At 40.0% G+C, this 19944-nt stretch overlaps 1 protein-coding gene across 1 annotated transcript in view; it reads right to left on the reverse strand.

Moving 5' to 3' along the window:
- Positions 1 to 4053: 4053 nt before the first annotated feature.
- Positions 4054 to 19944, reverse strand: part of KCNK1 (potassium two pore domain channel subfamily K member 1) — a 35717-nt gene continuing 19826 nt past the window's right edge. Inside the window, exons 2-3 of the mRNA XM_075043271.1 lie at positions 9262 to 9657; positions 4054 to 6697 (exon numbers count right to left, since the gene is read on the reverse strand). Of these exons, the coding sequence (XP_074899372.1) occupies positions 6438 to 6697; positions 9262 to 9657 (656 nt within the window). The 3' untranslated portion in view covers positions 4054 to 6437. The remainder of the gene's footprint in view (positions 6698 to 9261; positions 9658 to 19944) is intronic.

The raw sequence follows: 19944 nt of genomic DNA on the forward strand, positions 1-19944 counted from the left end.
TGGCCATCTTTGATATTTACCTTCGGCCTCAGAGCAGCTGTGGTCTTTCCTCTTGCATCTCAGGGAGGCTGCTCTCCCGCCGCTGCTCCCCCAGGCAGGCCAGGGATGTTGCTTGCAACCCTTCCTGGGGCGAAGACTGCCTGCCTCCATGCTCTGCATGGGTCTGGACAGCCAGGGGATTTTCTCAGCTCTGAGCATGGGTCAGCAGTACCGGGTCAAGCTCTCTGGGAGGTGGGGTATGAAATAAGGTCCATCTTCTTCTTTTGTATTGATTTTTTTCTTTTCTCTGAACATGCAGTAGGAATTTGAGTTAAATGGAGTGTGGAGTTTAATTTTTGCATACTAAATTTCAAACAAGGCCTTATTACCCCATGCAAATAGGATTAGCCTGCCAAAGCAGCTAACTAAACATTTGGGGGACTTACTCCCAAAGGTGATATTGTACTTTATTACTGGACATCAATATTTTTTGCATTTCTGTTCAGAAAGCATGCCTTGAATCACAGCTGCCAATTGCTAAACAAATTTAACAGATCTTTGCCCATAATCAGGAAACCAGCCCAGGAATGCAGAACTAGGATTTGCTAATTCCCATTTAAACTGATACTACAGTTTGCTGTCTCCTGTTTATGTGAGCATGCTAATTAATTTTTGCCCATGCGTGGCTGAGATGGAAGCTTTACAGTTGTAGGATAATGTGGCATTGCAGGCCAGAATAAAATCAGAGTCTAATGCCCAGAAGCACAGCAACGATGCACTTAAAAAGAAAAATGAAATAATTTAATTCCTCTAGATGAGCTATTAGTTTTTATAGTCATGACATTACTAGCAGCATGAACTTTGGCCGATGTACAGAGCGCAGCTGGGTGAATCATACAGTCATATGCCAGATGTTAGAACTAGTTTTAGAAATCAACTGCTACACTTCGTGGTGGCTGCAGCTGAAGTTAATGTATAATCACGGGCAGGGATGGGGCTTCCCAGTGACTACCTGTCCCCTCCTTAGGGCAAAGGGTATACAAGTCCCTTCTGTTCTCTCAATCTCACCTTGCTGCCTGCTGAAATAGCTCAGCTAGGTACCAGTGAGCGCTCAGGGATGGTCAGTGAATATTGAGAGTCACATTCTTAAATGGTGAAGATAAATAGAAATTCAGAAAGTTGAGTTGGTTGACCAGTCTCAAAAACTTAGGCTTAGAGAAACTGAGTCACGGATCTATGTGCTACCCCGGCTACTTGCATATATATACTACATGCTCAAGACTACAAGACCTCTGGGATTAGCACAACACGGGTTTGGGGAGCTTTGAGCCTCCCAGGAGAGCAGGTTTCTCATTTTTTAAGGCAGAGGGTTTGCTTTTCTCTTTCTGGACAGCCTGGACTCTAAAAAGACAGGCAGCCCCAAGGCCAGGCAGTGCCCTGAGCCACATTTTCCCCTGGACAGTTTCAGCAGTGACACTGAGTTACACTCCTGCTCATGGGTCTGAACACTCAGTGAACTTAATACAGAAAAACTTGTTACGGTAACAAGCATTAACTTGCTTCAGGGACCATCTACACTGGGGAAATGCCAAACTGTTTTCCTGATTCATAGTATATATGGTGCAACCAAAGTAACAGAATGCCGCAGACTACAGACAAATTGTGAAAAAGCTAATGCCACTGAACTTGTTTCAGAGGACTTTTGGCAATGTCCTTCCTCCCTCCTTTCTCTGGAAGCGTTTTCCTCTTACTCCTAGTGACAGGCAATGAAGCCTGGTGAAAGCTATGTGGTCATTTAGCAGTCTGCCAGGATGATTTTGTCCTGACATTGGCTGTCAGCCCATGCACCTGCTCCCAGCCACGCTGTCCCTCCTCATTACCAAAAATCTATCATTTGGCCCCAACTGCCACACGTGAGGTAGTCTCCTTGTCAGCTGAGGCAACAGCTCTGACAAACCCGCATCGTCACCGGCAAAATGCATCACAACGCTCACGATCAGTGGCAACATGATGACCTTTGAAGATGACTGGGACAAGAAATCCATTATAAAAAGCAGGTAGAATGGTAAAATAGGAAGTGATGAGACTAACACTGTAGGCATTAAAAATGACACACACCAAGTACCTAATATGAATTAGCAAGCATGTGAATTTGCAGAGCTAGTCACCATGATTTCAAAAATTACTGTTTCTGTTTGAAACAAGCAACATGAAGATAGCAAAAATAAAGTGTGTATCTAGGAGCTTCTTGATACACACTACAATAACAACAGTTACTAGTGCAGAGCAGAGAAACCCCATTCTTTTGTACTGGTGCACATCTGGAATAACACTGCTTCCAGTTATAGTAACCTTATTTTGCTTCAGTAGAAAGCAGAATCCAGAAGAATGAATAATAATGGAATACCAATAGGGCAGTAATGTTTTTGGCAACTTATGGTTCATCTCAGTACATTTCTGACTACTATTTACAAAGCAACTGTTAATGTGGAGTTGCAAGATTTAGCATCAGCAAACAGGTTTTGTGTATGATCCTATCTACCCAGAGGACAGCAATGTCCAAGTAAGAGTGTGCAAAAGGCCTTCCCCTGCCTTTCTTCCCCTTTTCAAGAGACCAACCCATGCAGTCACGGGTGGTAGTGCTACCCCACCTGGTTACTGCAAAGCACTTAACTTGAAACTGCTTTGTGGGAAAGTAATAGGTAATCTTCATTTGATCCTGTGCGGGACAGTCTCTTACTGACCAAAACAGAGAGCACGTACATCAGTGCAGCCTGTCTTGTACACATCCTGCCTCCACTGACTTTCCACACCTCCTAGGTAGATACTGTCATACATGCAGAGCTGCACGCTGCTGGGAGCTAGAATATTCTGGGGAACTGTTGCTACACGCTTGCCCTCTCCTTACACATGTTCACACATGTCTGCTCTTGGCCATTGTCGGAGACAAAATAATGGGCTAGACAAACATTTCATGTAATCCAGAACTGCTGCTCTTATGCAATTACTCTGACATAAATAGCTGACCGGGTAACTTTCATAGCGCTGGCATTAAAGCTGCAAACCACTCAAGTCTCTGAAGTTACCTTCTTAGAAAATTACTCATTTCAGCCTTCAGCAAGTCTTGTGTTCACCCACAGTAGGTGCCATTTGTGAACTCTGGGAAGAAACTCTTAGGGCAGAGGACATGTTCTCAAAGGGACAAATATGGCTGTCACTCAGCTCCAAGATCAAAACTCAAGTGAGTTCTTCCATTTTCTTTCCCCCAACACAACTTAATGGCCTGCCAGTCCTTTCCCTTGAGGTAATAATAAACCACATTTATTTATATTTAATGACTGAAAGACAAAGAGAAGATGGCAAATGTCAGCTGTAGCGTGGGAATAAAGCTATTAATGGGATATATGCCTGGATCAGTTGAAGACAAGAGAGTGAGGAGAGGACCCAGACAATTGTCTTCTCTGTGTAAGTAATTTGCTCGCATTTCTAACCCCCTCTTGCTACTTTAGTTTCAGCACCATTGTTTTATGACCCGTGCTCTCCATTTGGGTTTACATGCACCTGCTTCACAGTTTGCCTCTAGGAAAGATATGCGCTTTATACTAAGGTTCTTGCACGATAATCTTTCTCCTTCTAACCTGGATTCCAGTTTTAACTACTCTGATCTTGTGTGTTGGCTTCACATGAAGATGTAAAAGCTGTAGAAAATGAAGGCCATTATTTTCATCAGTGGTACTGATAACCTGCAATGCCAGTTTTTCAGATTTCCTCAAATATTGGAGTAGTTAGGTTATAAAGACAAGATAAATGTTATGCCACTATTATTTATTTGCTAAAATCAGTCAGCATCTGAAACAAAACCAAACACACTTTGGAATGCTTTTTTTCATAGGAATAATCAACACAATGCTAAGCTACAATTAACATCAAGGTTAGGTAACACACTCTGGCATTAGTGGTCCCTTCCTTGAGTTGAGGAAGGCTAACTAAAGGATGCATAATCTTGACAAACGCAGACAGGATTTTTGCGCAGTATGTGCACATACACACACCACTAAAGAAAATACTCCCCACTTCACAGTGCAGGCAGGCAAAAGCCAGACTTTTTATTTAAGTTTAAAATAACAAATACTCACCTACATCACAGTATACTGCTTAGTTTATCGCTTCTGCTTTGAATTCTGTGCTTTCATTTCACGTGTCTACATTTTGCAATTGTGTACACGCTGCAAAATTAACTTTGTATATCGTTTAGCATCTGTGCATATCCTTTAGAGCTTAATGTTACATGAAATTAAAAGTAATCTTGAGTTTTAAGGTACTGAAAACAATCAATAAAATTCCACTGAAAAAAACTGTATAAATGTTTCTTGTAGTACAGTACTCTTAATTTTATGTCAGTATCATTTTAATGCCATAGTTTTCAATTATTGACTGTATAAAGAGAAGCCTAGGGAAAAAAAACCCATCTAAAATGCCATTCCTAAGTCTGTTAAACTCTGGTGACTTATGATATATGTACAGTATATAAATATATTTATGTATATATGTACATATATATTGGTTAACATTCATTATAAATAGAACTGTGTTAACTTAAGCAGTATAAAAATAGCCACTTTCCTGGGAACATGCAAACACAGTATGCTCTCATCTAATCTATAAAACCCAAAACAACCAAAGCCTTTAGCTCTGGTTTTCTATAAATATAAATTTTAATTGAAGACTTTCAGCTGATTTAACCATAAAGTAAGTTTTTCCAGTAAAGATATAAAATCTGTTTGATGCTAGCTATAATTAAGCTCAAACACAGTATATTTTGGGTTATTTACTTTCAAGTATTTTTCCCACGTGCGCTAAATCTAGACACACTGCATTTTTTTCTTTTACAGTAAAATACTATTCAGCTCTAAACACTAAAAGCCAAATTACAGGCAATCTGGCATGCTTGCACTGCAGAGAAAAGGCTCTCCTCTACACTATTCCTATGTGGGAGGCTGTCCTAATATGGCTATTTGTGCTCCAGATCTTTTGTTCATTGCAAAGCATTATCAAGATTCCCATATCATAGATTCTTAAGGCCAGAAGAGAAAGTACTACAACCACTGAAGTCTCATCTCCTGCTCACTGAAATTCACTCCCAAGATCCCTGCATTCAGCACAGTGACTGGTAGCTGGACTAAAACACCTCTCCTGTTACAGCCAAAGAGGTTCCAGCTTCAGAAGTTGAGCGAGATCTTGACTTTTTAGTGACTTTTCCCAAGGGGAAAAAATTTCGGTTCCATCCGAACCAAATGTGACATTTTTCCTTTTTTCTTGCCATATGAAAAACTGAAAAATTGTTTTGCCCTGAAACATTCCCTTCTCCTCCAAAGTGCTCTGAGTACTAGTTAGAAAAGCAAAAGAAGACAAAGGGGCTACGTTCAAATTCACTGTTTCTGCTCCTTTGCTCACCTATCAGCTCTGCAGAGAGCACACAGTGGGCTGCACTGTGGAAGAAATAGCGCTGAGTCCTTCTGCTGCTGAACAGATTTCAACCATCTACTAGGAGAACGCCATAAGCACATCACAATGCCAGCTGTGGCATTCGCTGACTCTATTCCATTCCCCATAGCTAAAAACCCACTCCTGCCCACTTCAGAGGGTTGAGGACTGAAATGCAGCCATCTCCGTTCCCTACAACTCCATCTTGCTCAGCACTTTGAATTGGTCTTGCTATCTCTCAGTTTACAAAAGTATTTCACATAAAGACAAACAGAGTGGAAGACTCAAGGCACACTCTCTTCAGGACAACATTTTTCTTGTGATTAGGGGACCTTTTAAGGAAGTAGGAAATTTGAATTTAAATGGCATGGGCAAAGGAGGGACCACAGCCTTGTTTCTTCATTCCTAGAATTATTATTTGCACCTGCAAGCTACTGGGTAACAGAGGGACAATCTAGATACTCCCCTCTCCAGCAGATCTATAGATATTGCTCTGGAAATGTTTTCCAGATTAAGATATTTGGTGTGTTTAGATTAAATCTGTGACTACACTGCTGACAAAAGTGCACATCCCAAAATTTGCTATGTCACCCAGTTGTAAGATGGGGTGTGCCACTAGATGAGTTGGATGTCAGTGAAGGCCTACTCTCCTAAAGATGTTGGATGAAGTTGCTTGTGCAAGCCTTTCTCTCTGGCACCTCTGAAAGCAGTATACCTAACTCCTTATCCCACAAGCAAAATGGCCTAATGTTCCCAGCCACATCGTACATTTTTTCCCTATTCCCAGGGAACAGGGAAAAACATTTTTCCCACATTTTTCCCCAGAAGTCTTTTCTGTGTCAGAAGTGATGAATCCTTGTTAAAGTAGCACAGTCTTCCAGCTTTTTTTATTTTCAGAAAAAAAATATGAGGCGTTCTATTTCTTATCGTAAGTAGCATAAATGCACCAAAACAACGGCATGGATACCCCTGTATTAATTGTTTAGAGAGCTGTCATTGGAAGTTGGGGACTGGGAAGTCACAAAAGGCTCATTGGCCTTCTGATCGTCCTTCATGGAGGCTGCTTGGTCTGAGATGGAAGAGAAGGAGAGCTGGTCGTGTTCCATTATATGCACTTGGTCCTCTTCCTTGTCCTTCTTCACATAAAACAACTTCCTAAACTTTTTGAGCTCATGGAGTTCACAGAAAGTCTCAAGAACCACCAACATTGCGATAAGGCCCAGCAACAGATAACCTGGGTACAAAAAAGAAAAAGAAAAAAAAAGAAAAAAGTATTTTAATTATTAGCATATTAAGTGAGGCTGGAAGAGTTTTAACCCTGTAATTTTTCCCACCCCCATCATGTCTGAATACTATGTTAATTTTCTTTATGACCCAGTTTCAGAGCTCTGTAACTCACTTTAGACTGTCAAATCCTTTTTTTCTTTTTCATTCTACAATCAACAAGACCCCATACAATGAAAAAAAGTAACACTAGTGGCTTTAATTACTGTAAAATTACTGCTGATACTTTACAAACCTGACAAAGTTGCTATATCTCATGACACGTTGAAGACTATTTGCAATATTTTACTAACATACATAAACTATCCAAACTTGGAAGCGTCACTTAAATAGCATTACTGATGACTTTGGTGGTGTACTGACTCTGATTTTTAAAGGTAATAGTCAGCTCTCATAGCCTGAGACTTCTGGAAATGGAGCTTCACATGGTTAACAGGCCACTGTGCTCTTTTTTCTTTTTCTTCTCCAAACATATGCATCTAGAATTTGAGGGAAGGTGTTAAAATGAGCATTTCTTAATCTCAGTGTTCCATTAGATCCCTGCTACTCATCATTACAATTTAATGAGGAGAATGACTACTTGAATATTTTATCATTTCAATGAGTAAATCAAGCAGAAGCTAAGTGTATAATTATTAGTACAACATGCTCACCCAAAGGCTGAACATTAAATGTGCTGAAAGATCAACACAGATTAATTATTATAATCTACATATGGTCACTGTTCTGTTACCTAAAGGCATAAATATTTCACCTGTAGTTACTGATTATTCACTGGCAATAACACTCTCCTTTTCCTTCCAGGAGCACAATTAAATCAATATTGCAATACCAGATACTTATCTAAATCAGCACTACAGCTAAAATTTATGAATTGTTTTTAAGCTTAATCTCATGACATCAAATGGGAGCTATGCATTAACACAAGGAAGAAGTGACAAAGCTATGCCAATTAAAAGCCATCTATAAATCTGCACCGAGAATTTTGTAATTATCTCTGAAACTCAGTCCAGCTGATCACCACTTGATTTAGAACAGGACTTGTGTTCTCCTAAAAATTCTTGAAAAGCCTGTAGCACTCATTAAGCATTTTCTGATGTAGAACGCCAAAACTTTTCTTGCAGAAAATTTAGGTTCAGCAAGAGAAAACATTTTATATGTCCTGTTTGGTTCCTTGAATAGTTCACATGAAAGGAAAGAGAAAAATTGAAAAGTTATGACCTTAAAAACTGCTGAAATTAAATATTCTAAGGTCATAACTTTGCCTAAAAGCTACTTTTTCCTTTTAGTATTTCCTGCAATCTATTTCCTAGGTGTTCTAAAGTTTGAAGAAGAATAATCTGAGCCATAATGTTTTCTTCTGATTTTAAGTTTTCAGAATGGCTAGAATTTTTTTACAAGGTCTTTACTATGCATTACTTTCTCCATTCACTTCATCATTTAGCATCCCCAAATCAACTCTGCAGATCAGCAGGGTAATCATTAAAAGCTACTGCTGCTGCTAAGAGAAACATGAAGGGCAGAGGGGGAAATCTCCTGCAATGAGAACAGGCCTGGCAGGAGGACAAAATAAAGTGTTCTGTTGGCTAGTTCAAGACCCTGCTTCAAGGAATGAAAATTCAGGCCCAGTCTTTTTTTAGGTAAAACACAAAACCAAATTTATGGACACTTTGCCTACATTAAGGTTGCTGGATCATGCACAGGAGCACAGACAAATGCATACTAGCTAAGAAAAGGACCTGACAGGAAAGGTTTGTTTTGGCCATTCAGATCTTTTAACTGGTGGTGTCTGATGACCCAGGACTGTGCAGACTGAAGCCGCATCAGAAACTGGGATGCTTCAAAACACTGTCACTGGAGAATATTGCCCTCAGCATATGTTCATTCAGAATGCCAACACAAAGATAATTTTCTTAGCTCTATTTTGATCAAATCACTGATCACTGTGCCTCTCTTCTGTGTCAAACATAATTTAACAGTTTGAATTTAACATTCATGGTCTTGCTTTGCGGTTACCTCACTCTGCTTGTCTCTCTTTGACAGCTGGTATGTACCAGTGCCAGCTTCAGCCATCTTCTCTTACAACTGGAGTCAGAAACTTTGCTATTCTGCCTCATTTCCTCGATTTGTCTCTGTCCTCCTGTCATCTCACCTTACAAGATGGCCTTAGGTTAAAAGGATCATCTTCCTGGCTCTTCCTGTGAGCACTGAAATCTTAGCCCAAGATGCCCATAAACATTTTTGTAACAGTAATGTGAGCATTTTTTTCTACTATTAATAAGAGAGTAAGCAGCTATAGTTTAGCACAATGGAATTCTGGTTTTAGCGTTTTCCTTCATAACTAAGGAAACTGACCTTATTTAAAGGTTTCCTCTTTGCACAGCTACCTACAATGCCCAGTTTGCTAGCTGACAGCTCACAAAACAATCACCATCCACAGAATGGGTAGGGAAAGTCTGATTATTTTTTTTTTTATACAATGCCTTTTATTTAGCTAGTTAGTTTGACACTTACATGTAATTCCGATTTTATACAGCTCTCGGAATTTTTGATTGTAGCCTTCTCCTGGCACATAGTCTCCGAGGCCAATGGTGCTCAGGGAAATGAAACAGAAGTAAAAAGATTCCAAAAAATTCCAGTCATCTTCCAGAACAGAAAATATTGCTGCTGGGATTAAGAAGAAGCACGAGACAGTGATGAACCCAAGGACTATAGCATGGATGATTGCAACAACCTGCTTGGAGAAGCCCCAGCGAATGTGGAAATACAGTACAGGCCGCCTGGTGACATATACAATGATGCGCTGTACCACTGCTGTCAGGAAAAGCAGTGTGAATGGGATCCCGATGACTGAGTAGATGATGCAGAAGGCCTTTCCTCCATCAGATAAAGGCACTGTGTGTCCATAACCTGGAAAAAAGCAGAGAAGGCATAGGTTAAGCTAAAGCTGGGAGCTCAGGTACCAATTTGACATTGGCTATGTTGTGTGAGGAACAAAAAATGCTTCACTATTGCTAATTCTGAATTCTGCTATTTTTGACAAATGCTGTTCAAAGTTTTAAGCAGGCAAACAAAGCTTAAGTACTAGCAATAAGCAAGTAAAAAAAAAAAAGAATTATATTTCAAAATTGTGAATGTAATTGTATAAATGCTTATTTTGGGGAAGGAAGTAATGCCTAGTCAGGAGTGGGAAACTATGCCAGGAAATTTCTGGTTTATTCTGGGTTTTCCTGCTGATCTTTCTGTTTAGTTTTAAAAAGTGATGTAACTTCTTTCACCTACCTTGTCAAGTGGAATAATCTATACTTCAGAAAAACATTCCTACATCTACTTTGTAGTAAAACACTCCAAGACCTTTTGTGAAAATCATTTAAATTACATGGAAGTATTATAATCAGCATTCCACACTATAAACTTCCATGCTTCCTCAAGGTGTTCAGATGATAATCCGAAGAGATCCAAAAGCAGAACAAACATTTTCACAGCAAGACTCCTGGGATCTAACCACTGTGGCTGTATTTTTGCCTAGTCATTTATACACCCAAAATATCAATAGTTATCTGTTCAGAGTGCAGGAATGTATCCACTGGTGTACAGGCTGGTCGTGGCCAGCAATCTCAATTCCACAAACATGTGCAATTACACTTGTACCCAGCGCAAGCAGCTATGCTGCCAAAGCACACTATGCCAGACAGCCTGGTTCTCAATGCAAATCATAGGCACAGAAAAGAACAGTAAATCCAGCATAAACCAGGAATGCTTTCTTCTGCTTGCCAACCAAAAAATTAGTATTTTCTTTTCATTGCAGCAAGGAAGAGGAAATCTCTTGAAATCTAGTTTGGGCAGTCTTTACACTGATATCAAACCAAGCAAGTGCAGACAGGCCCTAGTAATTCTGCAGCCCCAGATCTGCCAGCTCATTCAGGTCACGTTAGTGCTGTACAATGAGGCATTTTCCAGAGCAACTAGCTATCTCGAGGATCCCAGGCAGACCCCAGTGCGTACCAGGTTAAGCTGCTTCTGATCTCTGAACTGGGCTCACTCTGCACTCACCGTGTCTGCCCAGTGCAGGACTGGACCGGGCAGACATTCCCTGAGGGCTCCTGGGAACCCCCTGCCTGCCCCCCTGTGAAACCAGGTGCTCTGCAAGCCCCTTCAGGTTTTACATGAACATGAAAGATTTCCCCTCTACATTAATGAATTTAATAGTAGAAGCATTGCTCTTTTAAGTTTTCCAGCAGAGTAAGAACAGGAAATGTTCTTTTTATTTAAGATGCAGAGACACTTCCAGAAAATGAAAGACAGGCAAAACATCTTATCATTACAACGTACAAAGTTTCAGAGAAGAAACGCATGAGGTGTGGTTTCTCAGTGTTAGCTAACCCGACAGGAAACTTCAGTTGTATTTGAATTTTAATGACATTATGAATAATTCACCCAAGCTCAGTCTTTCAAGCCCCAGAAAATCGTATTAATTAATGGCTTTTTTTTCTTGCTCACCTTCTGTTTGCTTTACCCGCTTTGAGATAAGAGAACCGGAATGGCTCAGAGCATGCCAGACACAGCTGAATCAGATTTCTGAAGTTGCACAGAAGATTTCTCACCTTGTATTCTACTCCGTCCCTAATAATGCTGAACATTTGGCTGGCATTTCTGACTACCACTGAGCTGATATTTTCTTGGGGCTGTCTATCCAAACCCCAGGATCTTGCTCCTCAGAGGTATCTGGGGATCCACCAGTGCAGATCCCATCACTTCATATGTGAAACTATGACTTAACATTTTATCCACACTCATTTTCAAGTGCCATTTTATTGCCCAGTTGCCCTGCAGCTCTTCCATGATCCTTACTGCCTCAAATAATTTTGTGTCTTTAGCATAAGAACTTTGTTACGTCCCTCTTCCAGGTCATTTACGAATACGTTGAACAGCATAAGCCCCAACACAGGCTTCCAAGGAACAATCCTTGTGACATCCCCCTACTTCAAGAACTAACCATTTTCTCCTACTCTGTTTTCTATCTTTCCTTATCTCACATTCATATGAGGACCAGCCCCCATTGCTTAGTTTTCCTAAAAGCATTTTGTTAGAGGCAATCAACTCCAAGTTTGGAAGAGAAGAAAGATGTGTGTTTTGAGTAGATCCTAGGGGATCCAAAACTGACCCCATGTGACACAAACACAAAAAAAGACAACTGCAATGCTCCATCACATCAAGGTGTCTTCAGTAAAGCAGAACTAGAGGTGTGTTATTCGAGTAAGATGCAGATCAGACCTCATCTGGACTAATCTACGTCATTCTGTATAACCACGCTTAAAGAATGAATTCGCACTGGAAGAAGAGCAGAGAAAGGTTACTGAAACCATCAGGGGAATAGAGACTATTTTATGAGAGGAAGATAAAAGTGGTTGGCTTCCTCAGCACAGCTGAATGGAGGCTGAAAAGTGATATACCATCTCCCTGTTAATGCATCAGCATGCAAGTACTACCAAGGGAAAAAGAAATGCTTTAGATGAAGAATAATATTGCCACACAAACAAATAGCTTTGATGTAGCATGAATAAATTTAGTCTAGAAATTAGAAAAAGGTTTTCAAGCTTCAGAGAAGAGTTTTGGAGCAGCCATCCACTTTCAGTACCAGGGAGAGAACTCAGCTACGTTTAAAATGGAGCCTGATGAAGCTTGGTAACTTTATGGATAGTGCAATACCAAGAGGCCATACATGACAAGCAGAAATTGAACATGCAGACCTAGAAAGTCCCTTGCAAGCTCCAGGTTCCTAAATTTAATATATGTTTGCACTATACAATTAATCCAAGCTTTCGTTAATTTGAACCCAAACAACTGTATCATGCATACAAAAAAATCTGACACATTTGTAGGTTCATTATGCACAGAGCTGGTTGATGGTGATTTAATTCCAGCCCCTGCACTGACCCAGGCAGCAAATCAGCTCACTTCTTGGTGAGGAGGGGTTCTGGTACCTCTCCAATACTTCTCTCATAATTCCTTCTGAAGGACAGACATTATACTTCCAGGTGCTACACAGCATGCACCCAGACTCAGAGGAAAGTGTAGAATGAGAAAGACCGTACTACAGAAAAGTTTGCAACAAGGTTATATTAAACTGGGCGCTCAGACTAGCCTGCCTGATTAACCCTTACAGAAATTTTCCCAATTCACAGAATTAGTTGAGATGCCAGAAGCAGGTGCTACCTTCGAAGGTCTGCTCTGCTGTTCTGGTGAGGTTGTCACATCACTTAAGGGATAGCTGAGGGGATTGTGTATCTGCTCCTCAGCTGCTAACAGTTACAGGAACTATAATACTAAAAAGCATTGAGAGTTTCAGACGGAGGAGAAAATGCACGCTCCACTAAACCAGCAGCAGTAAGAGGAAGACATCTTCTAAAAACAATGGATGAGTGATCAATGTTTGCTTGCTGCTCAGGACACAGAGTCACTGCTTGGGAATGATTATATTGAAAAACTTGAACTAAACCAGTCACAATTTATGAGGCTATGGCAAGCGGGGAGGAAAAGATCCATAGTTTTTCCCAGTATGAAACTGCTTTTATGTGACTTTTCCTAACAATGACTATAATCTTAGTCACCACTGTACAAAAGTAATTAAAAAAAACCCAACACAGCCATACATTAAAAGAGAGGAAATTACAGATCCGAGGCAGGAGATACTCCATGTCAGCTTTCAGACACTTGCACTCTATTGCCTCCCATCTCTGTTCCTGCACCTGTTTGTAGCTTCTTTGTACTGTAACCTCTTCAGGGAAATTCCCTTCTGTAATCCTTCTGTAAAGTACCTAGGACATGCTAGTTCTACATAAATAATAGATAATAAAATGTATGCTGATTTGCCTTTTTCAGTGGAAACTACCATGTTCAGAAGCATTACAACCGCAATCCTAAGATATTCTTTTTGTTATGAGAAAAGGATGCTCACAAAAAGGGGACTACTTATGAAGACATTTCTTTATTCTATCAAAGAGACTTGCTACGGGTGACTAGAATTAAATTGCCCATGTAGCATATCTGAACACGCGTATTACTGATTATGAAGACAGACAAGATTTACTGAATGCTGTATTTTCATATGTATGATGCAAATATCAGATAACAATCACCTATTTAAAAGCACTGACCTTTGAAAAACCAAACCCTCAGATAACCCGCCCAAACTCAAAAGCAAAGTAACACCAGAGATAAAAGGGATATTACTCACATATAATCCCTTCTATTGTCTATTCATAGTTTAGAGTTACCATTCCTTCAAAAAAGCTCACAGAAAAAAAACATGCGCAAGACCAGCAGGATTTGCCAAATTAAATAAGATCAATGCTCCATCTAGCTCAATGTCTTGAGACAGACCATATTTGATTGATCACACAAAGAGCAAAACCCCACAAGATATAGTAGGGTTTCAGTTCTGTTCACATAAGGGGATTTTTTCCTTGAAAGTCATTTACTCTCTTATGACTTGGAGGACTTCTACTATTATAAGTTTACATAAATATACAAATGTCTTTATCTGTTCCGATGTAATTTTGAACATCATAGTCTACAAAAGTGCTTATTTTAAAAAATAATTTAAAATGCTTAAATCTTCTTAAATTGATCTTAGTGCTGTGAGTTGTACAGGTCAATTATGTTTCCATAAAATATTTATTCTTCCATTTGCTGTCTTTCAAGTTAGTCTTTTGCTCTTACATCTTTCTAAAAAGGCTTGGTCATGACTTTTCTATACTTTTCAGTGGTTTGTATCCCTCTTGTGCAAGTTCCTCTTTTAGTTATTTTCTCTTCTGTCACCTGTGTCTAATTGTTCCTGTTAGATCACTTTGTAGAGAAATATGCAGAATTGATCATTGTATTCCAGGTAAGATATATTTTATTTTCTCCCACCATTTTTATATACCATCACACTTCGTTTTCCAGAGTCTCTAGGTAGCTTACAACAATGTCCAACTCGTAACCCAGCACTGCACACGAGCATTTCACACTACCCTTCCAACCTGTGTTAGCATGACACTTGCTGGCACTGGGTGTTTTCTCCTTTCATCCTTCTCAGATACTGCTTTGACCAATCTACGCAGTTCTGTATCATCACTGCTTTGTCTCTTCACAGTTCAGTCCCTCCTTGTAGTTCATTAATTAGTCCTCTCTCTGTTACGAAGCAGTGGCCTTATTACAGGTCTTTCAGGACCCTGAATTGAGCATTTAGTGCCAGAGTGCAGAGGTGCTGCAATTCTGTGTTGTGATAACCCAACCTGGACTTCCACACAGAATTCCCCAGAGGCTGCCCTGAAGGGCAGATGTTTGAATGTTGTAAATGGATCTGACGTTGGGCGAGGCAAGCAACAGACAAACAGAAGTGCCACAGCCCTCGGAAACTTTCCCTCAGACAGCCTCTCCCAGGCTACGGTGGTGAAGGCTGGAAGGTGTGTTGTATGCAGGCTGCAGCACTGGCTCTTTCTCTTGCCCCCGTGTTACACTCCCAGGGCATCGACTCTCCGTGATTGCTCTCATGGGCTGGGGTCCCACGAATGGGGACCACCGTCCACAGCATTAAAGCTCACTCCTCTCCCATCATGAATTAAACAGTTAATGGTTTTGTGTCATCTCTTTTCTCCTGCCAGGTGCTCTTCTCCCTCTTTCCTACCACAGGTTTTGTCAAGCCGCTGCTCCCTCAGGTCCCCCTCGCCCCAGGTGAGCTGCTGCAATACCACCAGCCCTATGTGGCACCACTGAGCTTCTCAGGGTGCAGAGGGGGTCATCTTCAGCACATCCAGCATCCTCCCCAACACACCCATTCAGATGGCAGAGTCATAAGATGCAACCTCAACGTGGTGGCACAACACAACAAGCGCGCTCCTCCCTTTACTGGTTTGAGTCAGTGTCCCTGAAGACAAGTCAGCCCTTTAAGCCTGCTTGTCATCTCAAAAAGCCCCAATAGATGAAGTGAATCATGTGCTATGTATTAAAAGTTATGCAAAAATCTTTCATTCATCCCAAGCGTAACATGACTCACTGGAATATGATGATGATGATGGTCAATGATAATATTTACATAATTTCTACACTGTTATTTTATAAACCTTTGATATTTTCCACTGTGTTTAAGAGTGAAAGATATCCTTCTTCATAGCTGGTCTATCGTCTTCTAAGATAAAAAGGAAATGTTAGCTGACAATAGATCTGTGTGGTAAGAGAGATCACAAGCAAGTCTCAAGTATTTTTTCTATTGCAAGGAAGAACGTAGCAGCAACCAAAATGATCAGAAACTTGCCCTGCAGAGTTCAGACCAACAACATTATGATTGAAGTAGCTGATTAGGAAGTTTGTGTAAAGTACAGCCACTGACGGGGCCATAAATTTGCAGGCAAAAGGTCACCTATCACACAGAAGGAAAGAAATTAGAAGATATGCTATACTATGCAGCATATCTACATGTGCCAAAGCATCTGCTCAGAATCAAATTCTTTCAGAAAAGGTATTTTGCTTTTTCTACTTCTATAGGGTGTGTACTGGGAAGGACCAGCTTTAAAGATGACTGATAGGCAGGTAGTTAACCAGCCTTTTAGCACACCACTGCACATGAGCCTTTCTTCCCTGCAATACAGATAGAAGAATGAATGTAAAGGACTGTAAACAGACATGAAAACTGGTCCATAGCTAAAAATGTGCAAAACAGTAGCATTGTGCTGCTAGAAAAAACTTTTCAGAACTCTTAGAGGTTTGAGACACAGCAATACCATTAAAAGAAGACATAAAAACAGAGTTGTACGTTAAAAAGGGGTACAACTTAAAAGTTCACCAAAGCAGTTTTGTTAAACAAACAGGAGAATTTGATTTCCAGCCAGGCTGAGATATGCTACCCTATATGGCAGAAAGGAGGAGGAAAAATTCCACTACGATAGGCATTTTTAAGCAGAGGAAATCCATTTGGATGTTACATTTTGCTACCTCCTCAGTTGAGCTAATGGAACTGGGTTTTTGTGCATTGGAGGAGAGTAGAGGAAGAGGTGCTGTAAACTGAATTGATGAAATTATCTGGGTTTTAAAAAAAAAGTGAAAGTGAGGAGGAGGAGATCTGTTTGAAACCTAGTTCACTAATAAAAGCTTGCAGTGCAGCCCTCAAAGAGTTGCACTGGCATAATTAGGGAGGTGAAGAAGGGTGTGGTAGAAACCTCTTAAACCAGTTTTGCCACTAAAGAAAACATTCATTAGGTTCATCCTCACACAGCCGCACCAGTAAGGGTGATTTAAACTTCCAGCTGAATTGATTTAGTATGGTGCTATTGCAGCTCCCTTCAATAATAATATAACCCTCAAACCTCACTAGAATAAAAATGGTAAAATGTATTTAAACAATTAAATTAACCATGAGGATTAGATCTTCTCCATAATGATTTCTCACCTAATCACTTCTCAGAATAGAATTGTTTTGTTTTGCCAATTTCTACTGTCAAGGGACTTCTTAAAAAAACAAAAACAAAAAACAAAACACAAACAGGATTCCAACACACTGATTTGCATATATCTACTAAAGGTACATGGTTTCAACTCCTTCCGAGACTGTCCTTTGCTGCCCTTAGTTATCAAAGCCAAAGACTGCTAATTCCTCAGAATCAATGTCCTGCTAGCTAGGTTTGGAGTTGCCTTGGAAAGGACCAGGTTCATATAATGGGCTCACAAATGTCACCTGCTGCACTAAAAAAGGCTGAAATAGCTTTGAACATAGTCAGTTTAGTAATAAGGTTGCATGAGTAATCTGGCTGGCTGTCAGCAACATGTGAACCCAAGAAGCAAGCCAATGACATGGATATATTTGCTTCTATGATTAAAGTCAGTTTCAAAACCAATTTCTACCAGAACAGCTGTACGTCAGAACATTTATATCTTGCAAAGCCTGTATAGTCTGCCACATCTGTTCCTGTACAGGAAGCAATATTTCACCTGCCCCAAAAAACCAAGCTAGAAACTCCATCCACAGATGCTGGGAAAAGGGGACACTGATGAATGAAACTGGGGAAAATGTCTGTATGAGGACAAGGGATACTTCCACACTATTTATGTGAATACATTGAGATAAACAGCTTGCTTTATGGTCTTGTATTTGGTATTGTTTAAACTGCCCAAGGATTTGTACCAGCACTAGCAAAACACTGATGTTCAGTCCCTGTTCTGACTAATATGATCTGGGTCAGCCTAAATAACCAGTGTGACAGTGGATATAGCTACATATCGACACGTAACACATTCACATTCAGAAAGCATGGCGACTGTTGATCAAAAATAAATAAATAAATAAACCCAGCAGCTCATGCCAGGAGCAGAAGTAGTAATGATTCCAATTACCTACTGAGCATGTTCTCAGCCCTCTGAAAAGTTATGCCCTTTCCTGCAATAAACCCAATCCCAACTCCATGCCTTCTCTGGGAGTCCCACATGAAGAGAGAGCAAAAGCTCCTACTGACCTGGACCTATGCACAGGGTGGTACTTTTGGTGGAAAATCATTTCAATAGAAATGAAATAATTACCCATATAAAAATACATTTAAAAAAATCAGTATTTAACAAATAATTTGTGTGTATAATATTATATTTTTAAATAAATGTTATAAGCCATTAGAACTTAATACATAAATAAATATTTAAAACTAAACTGAAACTCATATGAAAGTATTTAATATATCCCACAATAAATATCACTACTGTTTATATTGTTTTCAGTTATTGTATACTTATTGTGCTACCAAAACAGAATAAAAATATTTCCTTGCCCTCAAAACATAAAACTTCTGTATAAAATATAAGGCAGCCAGTGAACACAAATGGAAAGTTGGAAAAGAATGAGATGATACTGGGCAGTGTGCGACACAACAGCATCCATATGCCACCTGCATCATCACTACTTAAACTACCCCTTCAGGTATTTATATACATTGATGAGCTCCCCCCCGAGCCTTCTCTTCTCTAGACTGAACAGTCTCAGTCACTCCTACCCCTCACAGGAGACACGCTCCAGTCCCTTCATCACCTTAGTGGCCCTTTGCTGGACTCTCCAGTAGCTCCGTATCTTTTTTTGTCCTGGGGAGCCCAGACCTAGACCCAGTACTCCAGGTGTGGCCTCCCCAGTGCTGAGGGGAAGGATCACCCCCCTCGACCTGCTGGCAATACTCCTAATGCAGCCCAGGATACCATTAGTCCTCTTTGCCGTCTATGCAAGGAAAATTGAAAGTGCACTAGGTCTTTTCATGATGAGTTCAACAACTGGGACCAGAATAAAACCATACACTGTGTATCTATTTATTTTCTTAACTACAGAAAAATTACTATACCATTTGTTTATAACAAGAACTCCTGTATCTTTTTTGAAATTGTAAGTCAACTTCCAATTTTCTAGAGCAATACATGCTGTCCTCCTTCTGCAGCTTAGCAGTCCTGGGAACTCCCGAGTTCCAAAAAACATTTTATAATTCCAAAATTATGGCACGGAAATCCTTATGTTATTCATGTTTACCATTAACCCACTTCTATGATCTCCAAGGAATATTCTTTTTCTTTCTAGCTAGGAAATGTGTTAAGATGGTTGTTGCCCTTGTTCCAACCTAGCTGCCAATGCTGGAGAATCGTCTGTTTGAGAAGAAATTTCTGTTCCCTGTAGCATATTAAGGTTGCTATGCACCTCTCTATATAAATGTGAGATATAGGAGCTGGAAATATTGACCTTGTGGCCTGGGCATGTCTTCCCAAGGCAATTTTTTTTTCTGTACCAATTATGCAACAGGAGGAACTGTTGTCACCTTAATATTCAGGACAAATGACAATAAAGCACAAATAATCTTTTCTTTCTTCAAATGCTGACATACTTTCCTATGAATTATTATAAACATTTTCTCTCACGTAGAGATTAAAATATAGACATGTCTTTTCATACTAGGAAAAAAACCCATGTTCTTGTGATGAAAAACAGCTTTGCTTTGCTCCACCTGTGAGTTAGCTGCTCTTATGATCCACAAACACTAATAGAAAAATGCATGTTAAAAACAATTTTCAATCAAATTCAAGTGACAAAACAAGTACCCTGTTGTTATTTCAATCAGCAAGAGAATAGCTGCAGTCAGTGCTGAGGGACCCCTGGTAATGATATATTTATAGATCGTAATTTTCCATTTAAAAAAA

Source organism: Buteo buteo, chromosome 12 (assembly GCF_964188355.1).
Source record: "Buteo buteo chromosome 12, bButBut1.hap1.1, whole genome shotgun sequence".
NCBI lineage: Eukaryota > Metazoa > Chordata > Aves > Accipitriformes > Accipitridae > Buteo > Buteo buteo.